At 55.5% G+C, this 25,776-nt stretch overlaps 9 protein-coding genes across 9 annotated transcripts; 4 read left to right on the forward strand and 5 right to left on the reverse strand.

Moving 5' to 3' along the window:
• Nucleotides 1-559: 559 nt before the first annotated feature.
• Nucleotides 560-1,573, forward strand: J7T54_005764 (uncharacterized protein; the record flags this gene model as incomplete). The annotated part of the gene is made up of 1 exon (XM_051508301.1): nucleotides 560-1,573. One exon carries the CDS (start codon nucleotides 560-562, stop codon nucleotides 1,571-1,573), a length of 1,014 nt encoding a protein of 337 aa, XP_051360590.1.
• Nucleotides 1,574-1,738: 165 nt separating this feature from the next.
• On the reverse strand, nucleotides 1,739-5,401 carry J7T54_005765 (Sterol 3-beta-glucosyltransferase UGT80B1-like protein; the record flags this gene model as incomplete). The annotated part of the gene is made up of 1 exon (XM_051508302.1): nucleotides 1,739-5,401. One exon carries the CDS (start codon nucleotides 5,399-5,401, stop codon nucleotides 1,739-1,741), a length of 3,663 nt encoding a protein of 1,220 aa, XP_051360591.1.
• A 1,186-nt stretch (nucleotides 5,402-6,587) lies between these two features.
• J7T54_005766 (uncharacterized protein) lies at nucleotides 6,588-8,468 on the reverse strand (the record flags this gene model as incomplete). Its single annotated transcript, XM_051508303.1, has 2 exons — nucleotides 6,588-7,574; nucleotides 7,629-8,468. The coding sequence occupies 2 exons, from the start codon at nucleotides 8,466-8,468 to the stop codon at nucleotides 6,588-6,590; spliced, it is 1,827 nt and encodes a 608-aa protein (XP_051360592.1).
• A 737-nt stretch (nucleotides 8,469-9,205) lies between these two features.
• On the reverse strand, nucleotides 9,206-10,064 carry J7T54_005767 (uncharacterized protein; the record flags this gene model as incomplete). The annotated part of the gene is made up of 2 exons (XM_051508304.1): nucleotides 9,206-9,899; nucleotides 9,949-10,064. The coding sequence occupies 2 exons, from the start codon at nucleotides 10,062-10,064 to the stop codon at nucleotides 9,206-9,208; spliced, it is 810 nt and encodes a 269-aa protein (XP_051360593.1).
• A 715-nt stretch (nucleotides 10,065-10,779) lies between these two features.
• J7T54_005768 (putative transcriptional regulatory protein -like protein) lies at nucleotides 10,780-14,091 on the reverse strand (the record flags this gene model as incomplete). The annotated part of the gene is made up of 1 exon (XM_051508305.1): nucleotides 10,780-14,091. One exon carries the CDS (start codon nucleotides 14,089-14,091, stop codon nucleotides 10,780-10,782), a length of 3,312 nt encoding a protein of 1,103 aa, XP_051360594.1.
• Nucleotides 14,092-17,186: 3,095 nt separating this feature from the next.
• Nucleotides 17,187-20,135, reverse strand: J7T54_005769 (uncharacterized protein; the record flags this gene model as incomplete). The annotated part of the gene is made up of 3 exons (XM_051508306.1): nucleotides 17,187-17,825; nucleotides 18,200-19,932; nucleotides 19,982-20,135. The coding sequence occupies 3 exons, from the start codon at nucleotides 20,133-20,135 to the stop codon at nucleotides 17,187-17,189; spliced, it is 2,526 nt and encodes an 841-aa protein (XP_051360595.1).
• A 506-nt stretch (nucleotides 20,136-20,641) lies between these two features.
• Nucleotides 20,642-21,406, forward strand: J7T54_005770 (vacuolar sorting-associated 21; the record flags this gene model as incomplete). Its single annotated transcript, XM_051508307.1, has 2 exons — nucleotides 20,642-20,713; nucleotides 20,771-21,406. The coding sequence occupies 2 exons, from the start codon at nucleotides 20,642-20,644 to the stop codon at nucleotides 21,404-21,406; spliced, it is 708 nt and encodes a 235-aa protein (XP_051360596.1).
• Nucleotides 21,407-22,214: 808 nt separating this feature from the next.
• J7T54_005771 (uncharacterized protein) lies at nucleotides 22,215-24,783 on the forward strand (the record flags this gene model as incomplete). Its single annotated transcript, XM_051508308.1, has 5 exons — nucleotides 22,215-22,255; nucleotides 22,307-22,416; nucleotides 22,491-22,789; nucleotides 22,841-23,150; nucleotides 23,201-24,783. 5 exons carry the CDS (start codon nucleotides 22,215-22,217, stop codon nucleotides 24,781-24,783), a joined length of 2,343 nt encoding a protein of 780 aa, XP_051360597.1.
• Nucleotides 24,784-25,281: 498 nt separating this feature from the next.
• J7T54_005772 (uncharacterized protein) lies at nucleotides 25,282-25,751 on the forward strand (the record flags this gene model as incomplete). Its single annotated transcript, XM_051508309.1, has 2 exons — nucleotides 25,282-25,443; nucleotides 25,506-25,751. 2 exons carry the CDS (start codon nucleotides 25,282-25,284, stop codon nucleotides 25,749-25,751), a joined length of 408 nt encoding a protein of 135 aa, XP_051360598.1.
• Between the last annotated feature and the right edge of the window lie 25 nt (nucleotides 25,752-25,776).

Genomic DNA, 25,776 nt, shown 5'->3' on the forward strand with positions numbered 1-25,776 from the left:
CAAGTCCAGATACCATGACGGCTCTCTGGCGTAGAAGTATCTAATATCGATCCCGAGTCAGCTTAGCGTCGGTAAGGCGCTGGGTCCACAGAGACGGTCACTGCACCTCTTCCTTTGGTTCTGGGGTTCGTTTCTTTGATCAACAAATTACTTGAGTCTCTCTAGACAAAGTGCTTGACCCACTCGGTGGCTGGCAAGGTGTGATAGAACTGAGACGAGCTGCGCATGATTCTTGTCTGATCATCCGCTTCTTGCTACGTATGTAACCAGGCGCAATTCCAGGCACATACAATACTTCTAACTGAGAAAACGCGTGATAAGAAACTTTCGCAAATTTTTACCCAGAGAACTTGATGTAAACAATACTCAAGAGTACGGAGTGAAGAAGCAAATACTACTTGATTTACAGCGGCTCGTCACTTGCTCCACGATCTCAGCCACAAGCACCAGCCACTCTTAGCTGCTCCAGCCACACATGACATCTTTCGTTGTCTATCAGACCATTTGATAACGAAACTTCCAATCCACCTTCTACTTTGCACATGCACACATCGCCAACATGTCCGGACCTCCCAAACCACGGATCGCAATCTCCCTTGGATCCTCCAGGCCCGCGTCGTCCTCCAAACCTCGTGCGCACCCACCATCCACGTTAGGCAAACGCCCCCATCCCTCATCTTTCGGCCACGACTCCGACTCAGAAGACGATGCACCGCCCCAACAAGAAGCCATCACAGGCTTCGGCGTGAACGGCGCTGAATCGAGACACGAGAAGAATAAACAAGAGAAGAAGGAGGAGTACGTCATTCCGCGCTTGGAGAACACGTGGAAAGGCGGCAAACGACAACGCAGCGGGCTGCCGGGCCAGGACAACGGGCACGACGTGAAAGTCAAAGCGGAACGGGAAGAGGAGCCGCCTATCAAATGGGGCTTGACGGTGAAAGAGAAGAAAGATCCGGAGTTACAAAATGAGCAGGACGAGGAAACAAAGGAGGAGCAAGATGCGCCGCCGATCAAGAAGGAAGAGGAGGCACCTCTGACCGACGACCAACGGGCCCTCAACGCCTTGACAGGCGTCAAAGAAGAGCACGACGACCTCGTGATACCCACAGAGACAGACGCGTATAGGAAAGCACTGGACACCGTTGGCGACAACATGACACAAGAGGACTACGATGCATTACCCGAGGACTTTGACGCGGGCCGCGCAATGCTGCTCGGCATGGGATGGGACGGCAAGGAGCGCGGCGGTGGGAAGAAGGAGGTCAAGCGCAGACCGAAGCTCATGGGTCTCGGCGCAAAGAAGCTAGATGGAAAGGAAGATCTGGAAGCATGGGATCAGAAGGCTGGGAGTAGGGATAACCGGCCCCCGCGACTCAAGGATCACCGCAGAGAGGAAGAGTTGAGGAAAGAGGCGAGGCGAGGGAGGGACAGCTACAAGAGTGAAAGAGACCGGGAAAAGGAGAGCAATGGCGGACGCTACAGGGAGGCTCGGAAAGATCGCGAGAGAGACTCGGACCGGAGACACCGCGACAGACATCATGATGACCGACGGCATCGCTCCCGATACTAATAAAGAGAGGAATGATGTATATTGCGAATGGAAATGGCATATGAATGCAATATAACGCCGACCTGTGGCAAACCGCATACGCCGACGCTATGAAGTGGACCGAAGCAAGTCCCATCAGAAAATGAACGCCCTCGAGTAATGACAGCCTGCGCGTCAGGCGTACTCCTATTCTTGGTTCCATTCGCAACGCTGTGGTATGTCCTCCTTCTTCCCCTTGTCCTTGTCTTCCTTCTTCAGACTCTTTGCCCGCTGGCGACCCGGGGCATTGCTTCGACTGCGGTCGCGACCCCAGCTGAAGACTTTCTTTCCGTTGGAGCGCCTGCTCTCGCGCACTTCATCCTCTGTTGGCGGGTGGATAACGCTCTCGAGCGACTCGCCACGCCTGAGTGCCCCCAGTGCTTGTTTCGCAATCTTGATGTCCTCGAAGAGCATTCCCGTGTCGAGGAGGACTCGGTCGAGCTGGCCAGCAAGGCCACGCTGCCTCTCCTCGTGGGCAATCGCCCCGCAGAGGTCCCTATAGACATTGTACGCAGTGACGACGTCCTTCTCGAGTCGTTTCCGCCCCGCGGGATCCAAAGTCTGCGCCTCCCTCTGTCCCTGAATGATGCGCGCCCTACGGATGAACTTGGAAGGGGACTTTGTCCGTTTTGCTTGCTGTGCCAGGCCTTTGAGGGTATATCCCCACGGGCCCACGATGGCAGCCGTATTCTTGAGAACGAGACCCATGAGGCCCATACCGGTCCCTTTGGCCACGCCCACAACGCCGCGACTCTTGGCGCCGCGGTAGGGTAGCCGAACGAGGCCAGTCCAGCCGTCGTACATTCCGTATACAAATTCTTTTCTTGCGGCGCGGAGACCGGACCGGATGCCTGTGATCCGGATCGGCTTACGTACAGTGTCGTCGCCGTACAAGCGTGGCGCATTGTGGAAGCCTTGCGCCAGAGCCAGAGCGAGATCAACAGGCGCCATGGCGAGCGCAGTCGCGGTGATCCCGACCCCTTCAGTGACATCATCAACGAATTCGCCGTGGAGTTCATTGGTTGTCGCCGTTCTAGATCGCTGTAAAGCCATGTCGAGATTCTCACGGGAAGCATCCTGCTGAGCGGCGTTTTGCGCATTCTCTTGTTCTTGCTGTGCCGCCAGCCTCTTCTTCTCCCTTTTCCTGTCCTGTCGCTTCCGGTATCGCTTCGACGTCCGAGCTAGCCTTACGGGGACACTGCCCACGCCCTTGGCCGCGTTACCAAAGGTATGTGTCAAAGACCCAGCAATGCCGGTGACAGGCTCGCCTGGGCCCTCAAAATCGTTCCACTCTTGATGCCGCATCAGCCGCAGGTTCTTCCATTTGGTGAACCCTGCATCGACAAGCATGTCCGCCGCCAAAGGTGACAACTTGACATTCGTGTGCTTTGGTTGCCAGACAGCAATCCTGTCCTTGAAAATGGAGCAGCGCATCGTTCTTGGCCCTCTAAGGTTCAAATGACGGTGGAAGGCCCTGACAGCATTATGCGCGCCATCGCCCTCCGCCTCAATGTTGCGAGCGATCTCCTCTGCGGCCATCCGTGCCTCGTCGGTGAGACAGTATTTGATGCCTTCCGCCAGAGTGTCCGCGGTCAAACTTTTGTAGGGCACTGGCTCGGGTCCAACTTTAGCGTTGGAGATCATGCCCCCCCAGAAATGCTGGTCGCCAAAGAAGGGCACAACCATGGTAGGCTTGCCCAGCTTCAAGGCAATGGCTGTGGTGCCAGCGCCTCCGTGAATAACGCAGGCCTTGATCTTGGGAAACAGCCAGTCGTGCGGTGTGTTCTCCAGCATGAATATGTTGTCGGGTGTGTTCTGGCTCCCGAGGCCACCCCAGCCGCGCGAGACAAGCGCGCGAACACCGGCCTTTTCGACTGCTTCAAAGATCATCTCGGTGAACCTATCCGCGTCATCGACGACAATGGAACCGAAGCCAATGTAAATTGGTGGTTCACCTGCAGCAAGGAATTCCTCTAAATCTTTAGGAGGCTTGAAACTGGACGCAAGATCTAGATAGACGAAACCAGAGATGTCAATATGGTCTCCCCAGTCACGAGGCTTTGGAGCAAGTCCGGGCGACCACATGTACGTGAAGGGTACGTGAAGCCTGTATGTCGCCCCTGGCGCCCAGAGTGTCGAGACCGGGTCAAGGGCCAATGTCTTCACCCTGAAGTCGTTGATCAGGTCGCCGAGACCTTGCCAGACCATCATCTCTACCATGGGGTAGGAGATGAAGTTGGTGTATCCTGGGTCAACGTTGCTCTTCTTGATGCTTGCGAGCGGGTGTGGAAAAGCCTGAGTCGGTGTGTAGGGGAAGGTGAACATGAGATGCAAGGGAATTCCCAATGCTTCTGCGCAATGGACATGCGCAAATGAAGGTGGATTTGCAATGATGGCATCTGCCACAAAAGGTTCGCGCGTGCCCATCATTTTCAGGTTCTGCTTGTCCTTCTCGTCGTCTGTGGCGTTGACGCATGCACGCCAGAAACCATCAAACATTTCGGCCATGGCAGCCCTTCGTTTGCCAATGTCGCCAGCGCGAACTGTCTCCAGACTTGGGATCATGCCTGGATTCTTCACCATGAACGCCATGAGTTCAGAGGGATCACCGCCCACGGAGAAGAACTCCAGACCGGAATCGCGCTCCACGTAGTCCCGGAAAGCAGGATGCGTCGCAAGACGTACTCGATGGCCATACTCCTCTTTCAAGACCTTACCGATTTTGAGGAACGGCTGTACATCGCCTCGCGAGCCAATCACCATGATAACAATGTTCAGTTTTGGTCTCGGAGAAAGGTCTTCGGTAGTAAAGCTCGACACCGGAGAGAGGCGGTTATCGAGTGTTTTGATTCTTGATGTAAGTGCGTCCCCCTCCTTGGGAGGTTTCATTTTGGTGATGGCTGCGCCTAGGGCTTTGGCGATGTAGCCGGTGCCAGCGGTCTCGTTGACTGTGATTCTCAGACGGCCGTCTTTCTTGACCTTGCCCTTGCTCTGGTAGTTCTCGTTGCCTACCAAGAACTTTCTGTATCGGTCGTCTGCATCGGCTCCGCCAGGTTGATTCTCCTTCCTTTTGTTGACTTGATTACCGCGTTTCGCCTTCGCTCCTCGCTGAGCCCGTGTGGCTGCCGTGGCGGTATTTCCATCATTATCATCGACATCGGAGGAGGAGGAGGATGAGCTCGATATGTATTCCTCTTCTGTGCGAGACCAGATTGCCGTATTGAGGTAGGACGTGCCTGCGCGACGGATGGCGGGTGGGGTGTAGGGTGCCTGTGCCCTGGATCCTCTCCAATTGACGTCTGTTGCCCAGTTCCGCGGTGCAGATGGTCGTGTGGGCGTGCCTCCTGCCCTTGCAGCTGATCCAGACGACTTGACGCGACTCAAGACGGGCACCGCAAGCTGACGATGCCCTGGCGTCGCTGACTTAGACTTGTCGAGTTTCGCGGGCATTGTGCTGCTTTTTTGAGGCGCAGGGGGCGGCGCGAGCTCATCGTCCGCCGTATCTTCGTCATCTTCGTCATCTTCGTAACCATCGTGTTCAACTGCTCGCCCATTGGCCCTGGACGTCTCTCCCTGCTTTGTGCCGTCTTCCTTGAAAGTGGAGCCATTCTCGGGCTTCAAGAGTAAACTGTCCTCATCCTGTATGATTTCGGGAGAGGTCGTGCTCGCCGGGACGAACCCGGGAAAGGCGAGGTGGCCATCCTCATCGCGCAAGACAGTGGCGGATTGTCGGTGCCCGTCAGGTCGGTCCACTGGGACGGTTTCGAGGTGAATTTTGCCGTGATCAGGGTCCCCACGATGACGCATCATGGTCAAATCCGTCAGCGCACGAGCGCTTCGCCAAACTGCCCTGAGATGGCGTTGTTGATTCCGACGATTCGTGTATGTAAACAGGTGCTGATAGATAATGAGCGGCTAAAGGTCGAGGAAATGTAGCCGTACGTAGCCGTAAAGGCTTATTATCATGAAAGAACACAGTGGGCGAAATCAGCTCTCCATGGCATCCGAAGGTCTAGACTCAGGTTCAGGGCCAGGGCAGCTGTGTGCGTATCACCGACTCTAAGCACGAGGTCATAGCTTATTTGGTGTTGCTACTCACTAGTGGCATTTGGAAAATGGTCAGCTAAAGCTGCCAAAATAGTACGTGATGTCATCATATCGAGACCGGTCCCTGCGCGCAGCGGCTCGATTAGGTACCAGGTACCCATTCAGCTCGTCTTTTCTGCGATTTTTGCGTAGGAGCAACCGCTCCGGTGTTCATCCATGCAATGGCAGTCCTTGGCGCTGTTCAATTGGCGTGACTTTATCTTGTCAGGTATCTTCCCTGTCCCTCTTCTACTTGCGGACGGTCGCCTTGGTTGATGCACTGTCCTCTAGCCAAGGCTCAGGATCATCACCAAGTACTCCGTAAGTAGTACATATTTGTGTGGCTGTTGTGATACATCTTGCAAACGGTGCTCCCTACCCCTACACAACACATGACATCAACGGAGACCCCACAACCGAGATAAATGATCATTACGGATTTACGGATAGATCCACGGAATTCCACGAGCCCGTTGACTGGGATTCCTCGGACCGGTCGCCACAAACCGAGCGCGAGAGATGCTATATCAACGCCCGAACCCGAGAATATGAAAAAAGCGTCCAAGACATGCAGTACTTGCGATGACTATTCGTAAAGGGTGATCGATGGGCGTCATGAATGATCATCAGCGTGATATCACCTGGCGCACGCATCGGCATTGGACCGCGGGCCGGGGACGCACGCATGCAGCGTGCTTAATTCGTTCGGGTGCGCCAAGCCCTCGGCGCGTTCCGACCGGAAGCAGCTTACCCTGAATCAACGACAAGACTCAGCTTCTTGAACATGGATGAAAACAGATTCGCTAGTTGCCTGGACTAAGACTAAAACAAAACTAGGTATACTGCCGTACTCGACACATCCGGATCCCATACACAAGATAAATATCTGACACTGGAAGATGCATACCCTTCAATGAAGAGACACGGTCTTCAGGGTATCAATCAAGATGCTCAGCTGTACTTTGGCCTCGTCAGCGCCCTCCTCCCCAATCTCGCCCTTGTCCACACCCCCAATCAGGCGAGACGCCGCCTTGAGAAGTGGCGCAGCATAACGGTGCTCTATTGCCGTGCCCATGCCCGAGGGAACCACGCTCTGGAACCCGTCCCCTGTGAACAGGAAGAGGGCAAAGTTGGCGACCTGCAGGTGGAAAGGCGATCCATTCGTCCAGAACTCCCACAGAGCAGCCACGTCGGCTGACTCGAGGTGGGTCAGGTCGGGAAAGACGGTGTACTGCAGTTTGTCGAAACATTCGGGACTGGCAAAGTGAGACTTGCCATCCTCGGCTTTCTTGGCCGCGATGATCTCCTCCTTTAGCCAAGTCACAGCGCAAGCCTGCAAGGCGGCGAAGGCACAGTTCTCCATGAGGTCTTCCAGAATCGCCAGACGGTCGTTTTCGTTAGGATCGGCGTGGAGAACCGAGCCAGCCATGAACGTCGAGGCGTTACGGACACGCAGGTTCGGGTGGAAGATGGACACCAGCGTCAAGAGGTGATGGTAGCTCATAATGTTGACATCCTCCTCGGCGCGCTCCCTCTTTTCAGGCAGCGTGCCCCCGTGGGTATCGAGCCAGATCGCCATGACCACCAACGCCTCAAAGGTGCCTGGATTGCCCATGATTTCAGATTGCGCGTCTCCTTCCGCCAAGTTTTTGAACAGAGTGTGTAGATCAGGGAAGACGCTGATGTTGAAGTTTGTATGGTGCGCTTCAAACACATCCGTAGCGAACATCTTGTACGCGGCGAGGCAAGCGAATCCACCAGATGACAATGGGATCACCTCGGGGTGTTCTGGGTCCGCGTCGTCCATCGACAAGGGATCTCTCGAAATCGGTCCCGTGCATATCTCCCTGACCTCGTCGGCGCTGATATCAGAGACGCCTAGATCGCCCGCAACTGACTGCGGTACACTGTAAGCTTCAACTCAACCGGGGTCGGAGCAAGAACGACCTACCACCAGCTGGCCGACCAAAGCATCCATAGCCTGCAGCTCAGCAATTTCATTGTACGCCTGTAGCATGGTGCCTCGTCTCAGAACGATTCTCTCCGGCACGGAGTGTTCTAGCAGTCGCGCCGCCCACTCGAGGCTGTTCGAGTTGACATAGGCCTCGATGATGCACGTAATAAACGACTGGAGCAGCCTCGACATGAGAGCCGGCTCCATGGGGCCGGGCTGCGCTTGGTCATCCGCCTCCGGGTCAGGCGCGCTCTGCGCGGGATTAGTCGCCTGGAACGGCGTGTCGAGCGTGGTGCTCGATTGTCTCGTGGGCAGCGCCGGTCGTTTCTTGCCGGAAAGGGATCGGATCAGATCAATGATGGCCGCCGTCTGCGCTGAGCTCGTCGGATCATATGCCCGCAGGACCGTGTCCAGGGTCGTGTGCAGGAACCGTGAGGGCGCCTTGACCCGCAACCGCGCGTGGAGAATCTTGAGCATGCCGACCAGAGCCACAAACTTCTCATCGAATATAACCTCCCCATCCGCCTTTTTCTGGTCCCCCGTTGCTGACGCCGCCGTCTTGTCCATCACCTCGAGGGTCTTGAGGATCACCTCACGTGGATTGCCCAGTCGGGCAATGCGCTCGAGACACTCGGCGCTGCCGGGCACGGAAATGAGCATATCGACCAGGTCCCAGCCAATGTCGTTGGTCAGCTCAGCATCGTCGAGGATGTCCTGGAGGACGGGTAGGATCTCGGGTGAAAGCGACTTCTCGATGATGGTCAGGTACGTGAAGGCGTCAGTGGCGGGAGGGCGGGACTCGTGCAGGCGCTTGGCGACCTCTTCAGTGGAGGCCATGATGAAGCCCGCGCAAGATGAGCGTTGATGTGGAGAGCAGCAGCTTGACCGGGAGCTGCGCGAGATGGGATGGACGGATGGATGGATGGGTGAGGCGTACAGTACCGGATGTTGTGGCAGATGGGGAGCTTCAGAGCTCACGATTCCCCCTCGGCGCTTCTTTGTTTGGCATTTCGTCATCCACGTGTGGCTTGTCGGAAGATCGACCCCGCCCCCACCAGACTTCCAGCACTAACTCAGATAACTACCGGTACGACTACGGGCGTGGTTGTTCGCCAAGCGAGAATAGATGGTGCTAATGCATAACACGCAGCGGATCCATGTTGTGCGTTACAGGGGAGATTTCAAGCGTCGCAGATTTCGACTTGTTCGATGATTCAGCTCTTGTGTTCAACCAGGTCGTGCGGTCCCAATGGGGTAGGGCAGACAAGCTTTTCGAGGGAGGTAGTTCACGCGCATTAACTACATAGTTGCACAACGTAGGGACGCCGCTCTTGATGCGGAAATTGTGGTATTAGCTGTGATAGTGATGCGAACCATGTGAAAAGCATTCTTGCCCCAAGACGAACCCTGACTGTAAACCGCCATACACGGTACCATTCCCATTCCCAAACGCCTGCCCGTGCGCCAGAGTCGTCCAAATGTAGATGAGCCTCCGTGGAAGCATGCCAAATAAGCAAAATCCCAAAATCTTGATCGCTTGTCGCACAAAAAAAAGAAAAGAAGAAGAAACCAAACTAGCACCTGCTCCAGACCATAGACCTCGGTGAGCCAAATTCCTCCATCTCATCCATTGCGCGGGAGCGTTTCACCCTTCTCGGAGAACTCTCAACCTCATCATCGCACGCCATTCCGCGTTTGCGGCTTCGTGGTGCCATCGCGTCGGGAACAAAGGCTGGCGCAAGCACACTCTTGGTCTCGCTGCGGCATGACGTGCCAATCTTGGGTGGCGAGCGGAGAGCGGCCTGCGCGTACCGCCACTTTTGCACCTCCTGGTCTGGCCAGGTGAAGCCCACCATGGTTCCGTATTCGGGGTGCTCATCCAGTACACTCCTGCCCAAGGGCGCGCCGACATGCGACTCCCGTAGCGTGACCTGGTAAAAGTCCCTGCCTGGCAAAAACGTCGCGGCGACCGAGCCGTCCTTGTACACCAGGGCTCCACGAGGCGTGGCCGAAGAGAACTGTACACTGGCTACCGCCTTGATGGGGCGTCCAATGACACTGACGGGGTAGTCTGGGACGTATAGCACGTTTTCGAGGCGCAGCGACACGTTGCTTTGAAAGCCCTGTCCAGCAACAGATTGCTTGACGGGTAAAACCACGCTGCCGACACCTCTGACGGGTATGCTGGCGATGGCGGCGCGTGAGTTGGAGATGTGAGAGTCATACTCGACAAAGTCGTTCTCGAACCATGACTTGTCATTCGTGAGGCTTTCCTGTTAGCAATTGGCTCAGTGCGCATACACAATGGGAGACATACTGCATGTTAGACGCCTCTGAATAGATCCAGTCGGGGGTGCGGGTAAGGAACGGCGTGATCCACGCCACCGGCATGCTCCCGGGCATGATGCAAGATCTGTGACTGGTGCCGCGCATGGTAAAGGGTAATGAGGGAGAGTGTTGAATGAGAGTGTGAGGTGAACTCGAATTGGATTGAACAGAAAGTGCACTGGAAGCTTTCGAAGGCACACGATGAGGACCGTGTTACTTTGGCGACGGAAGGCTAATGTCATGTGAGTGGCTGGGAGTATTTGTGGCTGGAGCCAATCGCCGCGCAGCAATCGGCCCAGCTTATTAAAAGTGGAACACGGGGCGTGCCGCGACGCGGGAAGCACGTGACGCGATGTCGCTGCCTGCGAAGACATGGTGAGCTCTGGTATGGCATCACTGTCGAGTCGACTGCTAGCAAGGCCTCCAGGTATTCTAATGTTGATGAGTCCCACAGATCCACGCTTCATGGAGTCGTCCCTACGGACAATGTGCGTGAGATTGAGGAAGGCTCACTTACGGTACTAGTAACAAGGTCTAGCAATGGCTGGTAACTTTTTGAGGATTTCGTTTTTTTACATCTTGAAACCTTCGATATGGAACATCTTAGCTGCGCCACCAAATCCCATAGTCCAAAATCTATCCGCCCGTCCCCCGTCCTCTGGCACAAAAGAGCAAAATGGTATCAGAATGATAAATGTCCACAGCGAGCTCCTCTCCTGACAACGCCCATATGCGCGATGTCTAGTGATGATACAGTATCGGTCATATTCGCATTTTTCTCGTGTACAACTCCCAAATACTCGCCTTCGGCCCATGGAGGCTACGGAGCATGTCGCAACCCGCCTAACGGATTCTGCGCCGCCATGCTGTTCACGGCGAATATGGCATTGTACTGCTCAGGATGGCCCGGGACGGGATTGGGGACGCCGTCACCTTGTTGCATGTCAAAGGACATGTACCACGGCTCGCCATTCAAGCTGCCCTGAGGCTGGCCTTGGTGGCCATGAGCCATGGGCATGGCGCCGCCAGGTTGCGCATGGCCTTGAGCACCGTTCCACCCATCCATGATTTGCGAGCGAGGCGGCGTCCCGTGATCCAGCGTGTAGTTGCCGAAGGAGAGATGCTGCTCCATGTTGGGCTGTACAACACCAGTATGCTGCTGCTGCTGCTGTTGTTGCTGCTGCATGTTGATGCCCATCATGTCTGGTTGGAAGAAAGGCTGTTGGCCAGGTTGCGCCTGGTAGAAGTGTTGCTCTACGTTGCTCGAATTGGCCGGGGACATAGCATGGAACGATGCAGACTGTGCAGGATGGGTGGTGACCATGGGCTGGAACATGTGTGGGCTGTTTCCCTTTCCCACCACAGATGCGGATGGTCGCCGTTGCTGCTGTCGCTGGTGCTGCTGCGATGGCAACGGCGGCGGGTGGTGCTGCGCGTGAGGAGTTGTTCGCTGGTCAGGAGCAGGTGGCGCGCTTTGGCTCGAAAGGGGGGCTTCCCCGTGGAGCGACGGAGGCGGTGCTGTCTTGATGGCAGCCATGCTCTTCTTGGAGGCCTTGCGTTTGGCTCCCTTGCTTGGCTGGTTCTCGCTTGGCTTCTCCGCTGTTTTGGGCGACGATAGCTGAGTGAAGAATTCCTCGACAGACTGCAGCTCAGGCTTTTGCTCGAGTACGCCATCCGCTCCCTTCTCTTTCTTTCTCTTGGCAGCTGGGTCCACGTAATCGGCATCCGACACGCCGTGCGGGTACCTGTTGAACCAGTCGCCATATTGTAGCATCGGAGCCGACTCTGTCAATTCATCCATCGTCGCCCCTTGTTTGGCCTTGTCGAGCACGACGCGGTACTGCATCCGGATGTCCTCCTCCATCCAGTGAAACATCCCCCAGTGCTTCATCATCTTGCGCATGAAGCGGATATTCGTCGTTGCGTTCGCCTCGGCAGTCGCCTTCACTGCGGGGTTGCCCGAGGCAATGCCCCGTATGTGCACTGTTGTCGACGAGAAGGCACAGTAAGTCGCGAACGGCGCCATGACCGCCACTCTAGCTTCCTCGCTCGTCTTCAGAATCTCGGATATTTGCGTAGCGGCTGCGAGAGCTTTTGAACGGGAGGCAACGACGAAGTGTTCCGGTCGATTTGGTGCAGGCTGAATGGCCGATCGGCTGAGGAAGAGGATGTTCTGTTGGCAGATAACATGGAGGAATAAAAACATGTTGGTCGTCTGATGGTTCTGGTGGAGAGCAACGTTGTGGGTTGAGTATCGCAACGACTCAGGGAGAGAATGAGGGAACTCATCAGCTTCGCGACTCAGCCTCGCAAACTGGGAAGCTGGACTCCATAAGGGCTGTGGATCAAGTTTCTTTCCACCTTGGTTCATATGCACCACGATTCGACCCCAGAGTGCAATCGCTCGTATCATGAATGCAGCAACGCCCAGGTTCTCGCTCGCATCACCTCCAGCATCCTCTCGAGATGGCGTGGTAGACAGCACGTGACCATTGAGTGTCTCTGTCACGGCAGGCATGTCGAGCAAAAAGTGCCTCTCCTTGACTGGCAAGGGGATGAGAATATCGTCCTCTTTGATGAACATGGGTCGCTCCGAGCCAGACGAGTTGAAGCGATCCATGATAAAGCACGACCACATGATGCGCCTTCGGATCTCTCGATCAACGAAGCTCAGTTTGACACTGTTTTTACGAGCCGTTGGATCGTATTCGAGATCCTTGTGTAGCTGGAGTGCAAATGCCATTCGAATCGCTTGGCCACCCAAAGCCCAACTCCTCCCACCCTGGCAAGTGCCCATTTCGTGGAGGCCCAAAATGAGGAGGCAGGTGAGTAATGTGATGTCGGGCGACTCATAGCGTCTTGTGCAGATATCGCGTGCTGGCGCAGCCCACTCCTCACCCCGCAGAAATTGCCTGGTGGGAGAGTTGAGCTTCGGGCTGGAGGAGAACCGGGCGGCAACGGCGCAAACCGCGAGGATCAGCACGGGGGGTAGGCTGTTGCTCTTGAGCTTGCGCATATAGCTGGGCTTGTGTAACAATGGGTATGACTGGCCATATACATTGTCAAAATAAACCTCTGCAAGATGCTCTTGCAGTTCTTTCGATGGTAAAGCATCACTTCCTTCCTGGAAAAGATGATTCTCGTCGTCCTCAAACGCGCATGGCAGTGCTGCTGCCCCCTCTTCCCCGCTGCTGTGCCTGGTGGCCCATGCCTCCAGGCTTGGGCCGAAGGCCTCCTCTGCACCCCTTTTCTTCGCAGAGGTTTTGCCGTTTGTGTTTTCTGTGCCGGGTATCCCTGGCCGCACAACGGCTCGAGTCACCGATGAGATTGTGGTCGAGTCCTGGTCTGATTTCGGCACCACTTTGATGATTCGTTCCTCCATCCGTTTCAAGCGTTTGTCCAGCATGGCCATGTAGTCGGTCCTGGGCGCTGCTTTGCGCGTCGTGACCTTGTAGACGCACGGTACACGCGATCGCAAACAGTGCTTGCACGCGGGCTTCTCGCCAGAGCATCGGATCTTCTTGCGCCGACAGGCAATGCAAGCCAACGGCAACCTTTTCCGCTCTTTGCCTGCCTTTGTTTTGAGTTCTGTCCAGGCTGGCTGTGCGTCGCCCGTCTTGGTGCTTCCTTTTGCTCTGCCCCCTAAGTCTGTCCCATCAGCTCTGTTTATGTTGGACGGTTCAAAGTGGTCTGAGGCCTTGTCGTCGAGTGGATCGGCATTGGGAGTTGTCCGCTCCTGCTTCGCCTCGACCGCTGTCGGCGTCGTTATGCCGGCCTTTTTCGTGACTACTCTGCCGCCGTCCATGCTGCTCCGTGAGATGCCGTCGACCACCGCGGATGGCTCGATGGGCGCTGTCGGCGTGGTTGCCATGTGTTGTTGCTGGGGATGCCGCATCCCGTCTGGAGCATAGGCAGCGGGGGACACAGTCGCGGGCTGGCCCTGGACCACTATCATGGCGTTGGGGTCGTGCAGGCCCGGTTGCTGGAAAGCAAAGGGGAAGGCAGTGAAGTCTGGCGTGCCCATGGCAGCCTGCGACTGCGGATCGATGGGCAGGGCGCCATTAGGGTCGAACGGTTGCTGGTGTTGTTGTCCAGCATGAAGGTGACGCGAGTGCGGAGGCTGGCCGTACATGGCTGCCTTTGGCCCGATGCGGGCGTCCGCGAGCTGGAATCCCTGCGTGGACGAACGTCGTTGATAGCGGGCGAGTCAATCGCGTCGTTTGTCGATGGTTCTGACTTTGCACGATGGAGGCGCTACATGATCGACTGGCGTGCAGGCCGGGCTTGGGGTGCGCGCTCGCTCTGGCAGGAGACCAACAACAACGCAGAAGGAGCCAGTCGCGCTGCGCACGAAGAGAAGCCAGCCAGACAGACGGGCACCTGGTTGTGATTTGACGGTGGAGTCGCGACGACAATGGATCCTGGCAGCTTTCTGGAGTTGCTTGGGGGTTTGTGGAGCAGGGAAGCAAGAGGCACTCAGATAGGGACATGGACCCTGGTCTGTGCTGCGAGTGTGGAGTCGGCGATTACGGCGCTGGCGGCAGAACCAGCATGGTCTAGTCGTGCTCTAGGCCCCAGTATCCCGACGCTCGGAGGACGACTGTGGCGGTCATGTAGCAATAATTGTGTACCTAGTCGGAGAGGCTTGCTAGGCTGGGTGACGACGTTGGCGAGACACTACGGAATGCATATTCGTGGCTAACATGGGTAGTCGATTTGTCTCAGACTTTGGTTTGACGTTTTGACGTTTATCGTGAAACAGCCAGTCCAGTCCTCTTGCTTGACAGTGCAGTTGCTGGCCTACATGGTCCTACTGCAAGTGACAGAGACATAAGTACTCCGTACTAGACTGTCAAGGGTGCTGCAGCGTCTCAATGCCTGTGCCAGTGCTCACTGTGCTGTTCGAGGCCTTATACGGAGGTAGTAAGGTCTGAGGTAGTACATAGGCAGCCTGGCAACTGTCTGTTCTTAGTGGGCTGTGCCGGTAGTGACAGTGGGCACTTCGAGGCTCCATGGACCATGTCTAGCGTCGAGAACATGGACAGTGGTGGACTGGAAGCCGTAGCGGGCCCCACCAGGTTGGCCCCCAAGTGCTGTCAGTCCTGCTCAGTGCTGACTGGAGTCACTGGACTGCTCTGTACAAATAGTAAACTATTGTATCTGCGGCTGTCCTACAGCATGCAGCAGGCGGGCGACTGGGTGCGTTTTCTTTTACAGGGGCCGCAATTAACCAATATGGCAAGTGACGTGCCTTTCTTCTCTCGTCTTGTGGATGATCAAACATGCCCGCGGTCGACTGGATCCCATCGTGGGTCTAGTCAAGAGTTTTGTGAAAAGGGCCGTAATTGAGCAATATCAAAGACAGGACCACGCTTTTCCAGGACTAGCTCCCATTCCGTTAATTATAGACATGGTCCCCGTTGCAGCATATGAAATGACACTGGCAACAGAGAACTTTCATGACTAGCCGTGGTGGTTCAGACTGCAGAGATCAGCAGACTGCGAGTCAAAAGCCACACATATGTGATTCGGACCCGTGCCCGCCGAACTTGCTTTTAACCATACTACCTTTTACCTCGCATCCTCGCCCTCAGCGAAATGAGGGGGCGACATGGCAGCAATCTAGAATCCTAGATTGATCAGATCCAGCTGGCCCCCCTGCGCAGCTTCGCTGAAAAGGGCGCTTGGCGGCAGCTTTCGTCTGTGAGCTTCACGGGAACCAGAGTGAACAGAAATGTGCATGCCCAATTGGGTTGTTTGGCAGACTGTGCCTGCTGCGATGGCACCCAAATTGCATATACCATGCATGAGGCTGCAGCTACGCGCCACGGAAGAATAAAAGACTCTATTACTGGTGTGAAGGCGGGGGAAACGCGGGCTGTCACGCGCTGTCACTTTTGAATCATGAATCAGACACAGTCTATCCGTACAGACCAGAGGCATGGCCGTCGGGGCGAGCCGCCCATGTCCTGAACATGGGCTTGACTGATTATCATCCATACAGGATACACTCATGTATGGCAGGGCGGCTTTCTTTGGTGAACTGACCTGGTAACAACGATGCGAACTCCGGGCGCATGTCTACGCCTGATCGAATTGGAAGGTTCATTCAACGGCTGGACTGGCTCAAAATCGTACCAGTTGCCTTTCAAACACAGTGATGCGGCGTAGCATGTCACCCGTTACTGGGTTCATCCTAAGCTTGACCAAGTTCAGAGGAAATATTAGTTCGTAACCACCTGACTACAAAAGGCGAGAATATAACATAATTTGAGCATCCGTACTTGTACCACTAGTCGCCTGTTCATGGACCGACCTGGGCCAAAGGTTCCACGAGGCTGGCTCACAGCAACAACCACCCCGGCACCGACTCCTTGCAACGCTTCGGCCGCCGTTGTTATCGCCGCCGCGGGTTGTGGTGCAGGGCACGAGCCTTGGCATCGCGCGCAAGACAGCAGCAGTCAAGGTCCCTCCCCCTCCTCGCTGGGAAAACATGTTTGCAACAGCCTGCGTATTCCGTATAGGAGTGTAAACTCGTAATGATGAATAACATACTCCATGGACAATAGGGTAGTATTGGTAGCCGGTTGCCGCGTTAGTTACCATTAGGCCAGACCGGCACCGCAACTGCCCCTTACTTAGCCCATTGGCTTCATGGTTACCCTAAAGGATGAACTAGCCTCAGCAACTACCGCCGCAGTCCACCCCATCCGGCACTGATACGCTGATCCACCTGAAACGGCCTGGGCTATTTCCAGTTCGTCTCACGGTTCTTGCGGTCTCACCCACAAATGCGCGAGGCGCCGCCGCGCCAGCGACGCCACGCCCATGGTTTCGGAATGGATCTAAGAGCAGAGCAATAAGGATGAAGCCGTCTTCCGTGTCAATTCTGTGGAGCGACTGCCGAACTATCCAGGCCCGTGCTCCGGTGCTCCGATATCCCGATCCTAGAACTACAGTTTGGCGCGGCTGCAGATTGCCTTTGGCTTTCTCAGCCTCCTACCATTTCGGTGATTCGAGTTCCAGCATCAGTATGTGATAAGGATTATCTGTTAAGCGTTCCAAAGATCAGTGGGTTCGGGCATACCGAGTCTTATCACCGTGAGCTATCTGTACGTGGCGGAGCACGTATCACGACTCCTGAGCTGTCTTGGCGGAAGTCATTCCACAAATTACTATAGGCTCCGGCCATGGCTGTGAGTCTGTGACCGACTTCAAGCCAACCTTTCATATATCGTCTGCTGCGCCACGCGGTTCTTCGCCATTGCCAGCTTTAAGCTTACGTCCGCGCAGGCGAAAATAGACCACCAGAATCATCAACACCGTCCACACCACAAACTCACTGCCGTAAATGACCAACCCCAGAACATCCAGAGTCTCCTGGAAAACAACGGACAGCAGCGAAGCCACATCTCCACTGGCATCCAGCGCCGCGAAGCGCAAGCTGATGCCTCCATCCGTCTTCGTCCTGAGCATGTCAATATAGTGCCTCAGGACGCCTGCCACAAGTAGCACAGCAGCGAGGACGGCCATGAGCGTCAGTGCCCAGTGGTGGCCTCTATCGCGGGCAACACGCAGCGCAAAGACCAGCCCGACCTCGATACCCCCAAGCACGCCCATGATTGTGAGAGAGCAGAGTGTGACTTTGCTGAGATCCCATCGCTGTCCGTAGTATTGGCACTGTGACCATGTGATAAGGCTGAGAAAGATCAAGATTTGCGGTTGGACTTGTAGCGCGATGTTGTAGTCGGACACTACATTGTACACGCCCAACGGGACGCCCGCTACAGCCCAGGAGAGGAAGAAAAGAGGCGAGAGGGATTCTGTGTCATGGCGCCTCCAGTTCTTCCAGATCTGAGGGAGTAGCTAGACGGGAAGTCAGTCAGATGCCGGACACTGATGAGAGACGCGACTTGTGTGATGACCTACTTGCAGGGACCAGAGGACCGCGCCCAGTGTGCCAAAGACATTGGCAGCGACGGGACTGTCCATAAACGAGGACCTTGGGAGTTGTTGTCGTTCAATGTGATCGATTTGCACATGCATTCAGAGGCGCGACTTTTAGCACGCAACAGCCCCACTAATGTTGGACTAGTGAGCATATCACAGTGGACAATGGACATGTGTTCCAGCTGTTGATATATATGAACTAAACCTCCTCTTGTGGTATTCCCTACATTACTCTATGCAGCAGACTTGTTCTTCCTCGACCTTTTCCTTTTTTTCTTGCCTTCACCAACTTCACCAATAATATTTCCCTCCTCCTGGGTCTCTTGACCGAGCGGCACGCCCCCAGTGTCACTCTCCGACACAAACTTCTCAAAGCCATACGTCGGACCCGTCTTCTCAAAGTCCTTGCCAAAGACATCGCGCCGCCACTTTTGCAACCTCTTCTTCTTGCTCAGGCGCTGCGCGTCCTTGGCCTTCTTCTCCTGGTCCCGCCAGTGCGCGAGCTTCTTGATACCGGCGTACTCGTTGAGCGCGGCGTCGCTCGGCGCCAAGAGAATATCGCGAGCCGTCATGCCAAACGTGAGGGGCTCTGTCTCGCGGTACTTGAAACCGCCGGAGCCAGAGGATGATGCCTTGTTGAGGAGGTCGTGGTGGGACAGCTCGAGTTTGGAGTCCACGAGTGCTTCGAGCTTGGCACGCTCTTGACGGACCTTTTTCTGTGAATCGAGCTTGGCACGCTTGTGATCGGTCTTGAGCTTCTTTGACGACGGCGCCCCTTCTTCCTCTTCTTCGTCCTCCTCTTGCACTCCCGTACCGTGGGCTGCTTGCTTGTTCTCGTCGTCGCTTAATGAGATCTTGGGCTGTTCCACACCGTCGTCAAAGTCAGGCACGATATCCTTAATATCAATGTCATCGTCCCATTTCGGCTTCTTTAGGCGGGTCTTCTTGCCGCCCTCTCCGTCTTCGTCGCCAGACTCCAGGGCGCCCTCGTCTTGCACGGCATAGTAGTCCTCGCCGAAGCGCTTGTTCATCTCCTCTTCCCACTTGTCGTTGTCCCAGGCCCCGTCCAAGAAGTCGAGCCACTCGTCGTCCGTGATCTGTCTGCCAACGGCACCCGCCGCCTGCTTGAGCTTCTTGATCTTTTCTTCCGCCTCGTCGATTTTGAGCTTCCGCAGGCGTGCCTTGTCCTCTTTGCGCTGCTTCCGCTCCTCCTCCTTCTTCTCCTTCTCCAACTCTCGTCGTCGACTACGGCCCGTCTTGTCTTCTCTTCGCACCGAACGGGCCGCGGCGACGTCACGAGCATATGTCTTCAGAACTTCGTTGCTCTTCTCCGGATCCTCGAAGCGCAGATTGTACGCTTGCTCCCACTCGTCAGCCTTGTCATTGGTGTCGTCGCCATCGTCGGACTCAAAGGCCGCCCATCTTGATCCATCCTCGGGCACCCAGGCGCGCGCCGCCATAAAGTTGGACAGGAAGGTCTCGGGATTCTGATTGGCCGTTTCCACATCGACCGTGGGCTTCTTCTTCTTGGCAGCGCGAGCCTCGACGGCCGACATCTGGGGTGCCCTTTCAACGTCAATCTTCTTCCGCTTAACCAGGAAGTCGTCGTTGTCGTCGTCGGAACCATCCTGACCAGCGGCGTGCATCTCTTTCACCACTGATTTCCTGAGCGCATCCTGCTGCTGCACGTAGGTTTGTGGCGGCGCATCCTCGTCCTCGTCTTCCGACGCTCCAATATCCCCTTTGAGAAGTTTCTCGCGATGGTAGTCTTGTAGATAGACCGGCTTCTCCTTCTTCTCCTTGGGTTTGGCAGCAGCAGCAGCATCGCCCACTTCCTCGTCAGGCTTGTAGAAATGAACTTTGCTGTCATAGACGCGCGGGTCTTTACTCCGCAAGGCCTGGAGCGTGGCGGATATTTGTGCGTCGAGGTCCTCGGTAGCGAGGAAGCCATCTTCGTCCTCGGTCTCGTCTGAAGAGGAATCATCGTCGCCGTTGTCTTTCTGGTTCTTCAATTTCTCCTCGACTGCACATGTTAGTGATGAACGCATTCGGTGATTTGCAGCGATACTCACGTCTGTGTCGCTCCTCGCGATTCTTATTGTGCTCGAATCTCTTCGCATACTCCTCGTTGACCTTGAGATTGACAGGCGCCCCTCCATCTTCAGACTCGGACTCGCTCTCGTCAAGAAGCTTACGCTTCGTGGATTTCGCCTCGACAGTAGGCATAATTGTAGTCACAGGAGTACCGCAGTTCCTTCAATTGACGCGACCTGGTGATATGGTGATCTTGGAATGTGTTGATGTGCTAGCCGGTGATGCTCATAGCAGCCCATGTCCACGGCAACTTTTTCTCAGACTTTTTGGTGGGGCCACATGCACCTGAACGTTTAGTGCGGATGTTGCGCCACAGCCCGCGCCACGCCTCGTGGCGCTTGACTGTCGCTGACCGTGACCACCGCTAGGCACTTGGCGACTGATCTTCGTCATCGCACTTGTTGGTGACTGGAGTGCCCGTTTAATCTTCACCTTTTGCATCCCGCCATAACCGCAGGCAACATCGAGTCCTACCGATCACTCTCAAAGCCTACTTCAACCCTCGTTCAGGCAGCACATTACCGCCTGCGTATCCGCCATCTCATCACTGCTTCGCACGACGACCAAACTATCGCCCTGCACAGCTCCCTCTTCCCAAACCTTCGCAAACGGCAGATCCGCTCGCCCCAATTCCAGCAATGTCTGAATCCGCTCCCAAGCCGAGCAGCAGTGTCAAGCTCGTTCTCCTCGGAGAAGCTGCCGTCGGAAAGGTACGATAAATCTCGCACCCACCGCCGGGTCTCCAACGTTGCTAACGGTGCCTTTAGTCCTCCCTCGTCCTGCGGTTCGTCAACAACGACTTTCAGGAAAACAAGGAGCCCACTATCGGTGCTGCTTTCTTGACACAGAAATGCAATCTCCCTTCGCGCACGATCAAGTTCGAGATCTGGGACACTGCGGGTCAAGAGCGCTTCGCTTCCCTCGCCCCCATGTATTACCGCAACGCGCAAGCCGCCCTCGTCGTCTACGATCTCACCAAGCCGACATCCCTCGTCAAGGCGAAGCACTGGGTTGCAGAGTTGCAGAGGCAGGCGTCGCCGGGCATCGTCATTGCGCTGGTCGGCAACAAGTTGGATTTGACGAGCGACTCCAAGACTGCAGACAGTGACGAGGAGGGCGCCGACGGGGAGGACGACAGCGGGGATGCCCGCAAAGTGTCCACCGAGGAGGCCAAGGCATACGCAGAGGAGGAGAGTTTGTTGTTCTTTGAGACCAGTGCCAAGACAGGACACAACGTCTCCGAGGTCTTTACTGCGATTGCCAACGCGATTCCCGAGACGTCGCTGAAGAGCGCACGCGGGGCCGGTGCGTCCAACACGGCTGCAGGCAGGAGCAGTGAGGAGCAGCGCGTGAACTTGGGGAATGCCCAAGAGTCAGGGTCCAAGGACAACTGCGCGTGCTAGAGACGATGAGAGGAGGGAGTTCTTTTTGATGTTCCATTGTGTTAGCACTGTTCGTTGGTCTTTGTAGAGAAGGGTGCACCTGGGAGTCCTTTGGTTTGGGAGACGCTTGTTATTCTCCTGCTTGTCATGTCCTGGTTCTTGAGTTATCAGGTTCGGTCAGTATTGCATAGTTTTTGAAATAACACCAGCTGTACATGTGAGTCGGTCCATACTTCGATGATATCATGGCATCGCAAGAGAGAGACACCATTCCAATCAAAATCTCCAACACAACCCCAAGTTGCATGTGGATTGGGCTCGCGCGCAAATGTCAGAATGCGTAGTACCTTAGGGTAGTCAAAAGACACGTGCTTCACCCGGCTTGACAGGATTCGCACGAGCTGTGTATTTACAATGTCATCGCGACATACCGCGCTGAGTGCACAAGGGACCTGAAGAAGTAATTCCCTGCTGTTATCTGCACTCTATTCCATGACCTCAGAACAGTCCCCACGGTTGACGTTGATTTCCAGTCTTCATGCGACCCAGGCGACATAGCAATATGGTAAGTTCTGGTAACAGCAGCTGCAGGTTCTCAAGGAGGGCCCCGCTTTTTCTTTTCCGGCGCGTCAAAGTGTGCAGCCAAGAACCTCACTCTTTTGGCTTCACCATGAGCCTCATCAACATCTGGACCACGGAACCCCGTTCTTGACAAACCGGGGCCGACCGTGCTAACTCCCTATTCTACTGTTTGCGGACCATTTGCACTGCCGATCGCCTTTACGACATCGATGCCCGCTACAGCCGCGCGTTAAAAGGCGACGACGGCATGGCTTCGTCCATCACACATGCGCAGGCCGAGCTCATCAGGTGCGGGCTTCCACATGACTCAACATGGCACAGAAACTAACGAAGAAATAGCTCCATGGTTCTGGACGATATTCCCATCAAGCTCCGATGCGCAATCTGCAGCAAACTTGCCGTCAACGCATACCGATTACCATGTTGTGAACAGGCCATCTGCGAAAACTGTACGTAGCTACATGCGCGCGCCATCCGATTATATGCACCGTATGCAGGAGGCATAATGCTCACGACCATATAGGCCACAAGGATCTGCCCTCATCGTGCCCCGTCTGCGAACATTCCCCTCTCTCCGCGGAGGACTGTACCCCGAACAAGTCACTGCGAACGACGATCAAAGTCTTTCTTAGGACGGCCGAGAAGAAGAGAGAGGCGGCTAAGGCCAAGGAAGCAACACCTGCAACACCCTCGGAAGCAGCGACAGCTGAGCCGCGTGAGGATGGCGGAAGCACCACCGTGGACGCTGTGGGCACGACCAACCAGCCCGATGTGGACAATGATCAGCCTGAGCACCAAGGAGCTGGTCGCTCGGAGCAAGAGGTGTGTAGCCAAGACTCAGCCCTACTTGTAGTCCATGCTAACAAATCGAAGGGCGAGGTGAGCCAAGAACGCGCACACGACCCCGATGCCAATGGCGAAACGGCAGATATCCAAGAGCACGATGGTCAGGCTCAAGATGAACAAGAACAAACGGATCATGTGAATGAGAACGAGGAACAGAATCAAGGCGAGGGCGAAGGCGAAGGCGCCGCAAACGATCCAAACAATCAACAAGGCTTTGACCCGAGCATGATGAATGGATTCCCCAACGCGAACATGGGAAACCAGGAAGAATATATGCAGATGATGATGGCCATGCAAAATGGCATCGGCAACTCCTTCGTCGGCTTTCCGATGATGGGTAGGTTTCTCAGACCCTCCACTTCTCGCACCCATGCTGACAAGGCTCAGGCATGCCTGGCATGGGCATGGACCCCATGATGATGCAGAACATGTACATGAACGGTGGCTTCCAACAAGGCATGGGCATGGGCGGCGGTGGTTTTGGCGGAGGCAATAATTGGAACAATGGGTCTTGGAATTCATTCGACCAAAGTAATTTCAATCAAGTTGGTGCCCACGCTGCTGCTGGTGATTATAGTGGCGGATTTAACACGGGACTCCAGAACAACTACTACCAAGGACACCAGAGCCAGTATGACTACCGAGGTCGAGGACGAGGCCGCGGGCGTGGGCGCGGCTTCTCTGGAGGAGGCTACGGATACGGACGAGGAGGCTACAACAACCAGTTCGGCGCCACTGGGTACCAGGAGCATCAGAACTACGGCCAAGCAGGGCAAAACATGATTTCAGAGGGACAGCAACAGGGCAACGGTCAATCTGGCGATACTGTGGCAAAGCTGGAGGACGAGAAGATGGAAGGGGCTGCCGAGGGAATTGGCGAGGGCGCGCAGGATGCGCTGAACCCAGCCGCGACCTCCAATGGACCTCAAAGTGCCGTGCCTCAAGGCCCTGCATCTAGCAACGCTGGTAGCGCTATTCGCTCTGTTCTGTCTGCGCCAGATGTTCCCCTTAACGCTCCCACCGGGCCAAAGGCCATGAGACAGGGTCTTCCCAACACCAGTCTGCACCATCTCCGCGCCCGCGGGCTTGTGCAAGACCAGCCTGCGCCGCAACAGCAGCAGCACGAGCGTTCCCAGAGCAGACAAGTCGACACGCAGAAGGACGGTGAGCAAAGTCGGAGTCGTGAGCGAAGAGAAGACGTTGGGGACATGCGGGGGGACTATTCACGTTCGCGCTCGCCTCGACGGGATCGCTCACGCAGTCGTAGCCGTAGCCGAGGCCACAAGTCCTCGTCGCGCAGACATCGCCGCCACCGATCGCGCTCCCGATCAGAGGACACTGAGCGCCGATCTCGTAAACGCCGAAGTCGCAAGTACGAAGATGAGGACGTGGGTGACGTGCACTCACGCAAATACGACGACGAGGACACGAGATCGAGGAAGTACGACGAGGACGCTGACGAGACTTCACGTTCTAGAAGATACGAAGACGACAAGTACACGGAGCGTTCTGGTACGCCGTCATCAGAGCACAAGCGATCAAGCCACCGTTCCAGTCGCAGAGATGACAAACGCAGCCACCGCCACCGGGACGACGACTACAAGCGCTCTTCGCACCGATCGTCGCACCGCTCCAGTCGCGACCACGAGTCTACATCTTCTCGCCGGAGAGACAGAGACCGCAAAGAGCGCAAGCGGGAGGGTCGTCGTGGTTCAGCCGACGAAGGCGCAAAGATCGAGTCGCACGACCAACAGAAGGGTTCCGTGCCCGCTACCACGACTACGAAGGATGCGCACACCCTGGAACGAGAGGCGAGGGACAGGGAGCGTCTACTTAAAGAAGCGCAGCGACTCGCCGGGTTTCGTGGGTCTAAGAGGGGCCGAGACGATGGAGGCGATGATGGCGGCAGCAGTCGAAGGAAGAGAAAGAGTGGACGGCGAGGCGAGGCTGGTAGTGGGGAAGAAGACTAAGGAGTGCGTCAGGCGAGCAGGATGATGCGACTATTCCAGGCGGGTCTCTGCGAATGCATGGAAGGAACCTTTTTCTAATTCTAAAAGACATCAAGTCTCTACACTATATTGTATCATTGAAAAGGGGCGGCGGACGTACTGGGGAGGATGTAAGGGGGGTTTCTTGGGCACTGCATAGACTCGGGGGCGGCACCTGATGAGCTAAATCTGTCTGTCAATTTGCTCATTGTTGTTTACCACATATTGCAACTCTTTTACTTCCGGTCAAGAATGACAATCGGAGAGCTCTGAGTGCTTGTGACCGCTGGGCTTGCTTGAAGCGCAGTACGGAGTACACAGTCGCGAATCGAGAGGGGTCCGCCGGCTGCTGTTTTCCGGATCGCCAAACCGTGTGTGATACTAAATATGCGAACTATCCAGCTCGCTGGCTATTTTAATCAAATCCTACTTTGCGAAAACACGACATGCTACTGCTTGCTCAGCATTAACCCAATCATAATGGCCTCCGAATCCAAGAACCAAGAGCCCTTTGTCAGCATCTCCTTTCTCAAGAAGAGGCCAGACATGACGTTGGAGCAATTCTATCACCACTGGCAGCATGTCCATGGGCCTCTGGTGAAGCCATGGATGGAGAAGCACGGATTCCTGTCCTACACACAGGTAAGCTTGCCACCCCCGTTCTTCGAGCACGCAGACAACTGAAGACAAAAAAAAAAAAAAAGGTCCACGCAACACAGGAACTCAAACAGTCAGCCAAGCCCATCGGTCCTGAGTCGTCCTCCAACGTGCTCTTGGAATACGATGGTGCCGCCATCATCCAGATCCCCTCGTTTTCCGTGTTTGAAACTGCGTTCCAGGATGAGTACTACAAGACGGTCATCGCAGAGGATGAACTGAGGTTTCTGGATAAAGAGGCCGGCGTGGTACGGACCAGGGGCGAGGCCAAGCACATTGTCAAGGTACTGTAGATCATGTATCACGGTGCAAAGTCAG

Source organism: Emericellopsis cladophorae (assembly GCF_022114955.1).
Source record: "Emericellopsis cladophorae strain MUM 19.33 chromosome Unknown NODE_42_length_200762_cov_115_829016, whole genome shotgun sequence".
Classification (NCBI taxonomy): Eukaryota; Fungi; Ascomycota; class Sordariomycetes; order Hypocreales; family Bionectriaceae; genus Emericellopsis; species Emericellopsis cladophorae.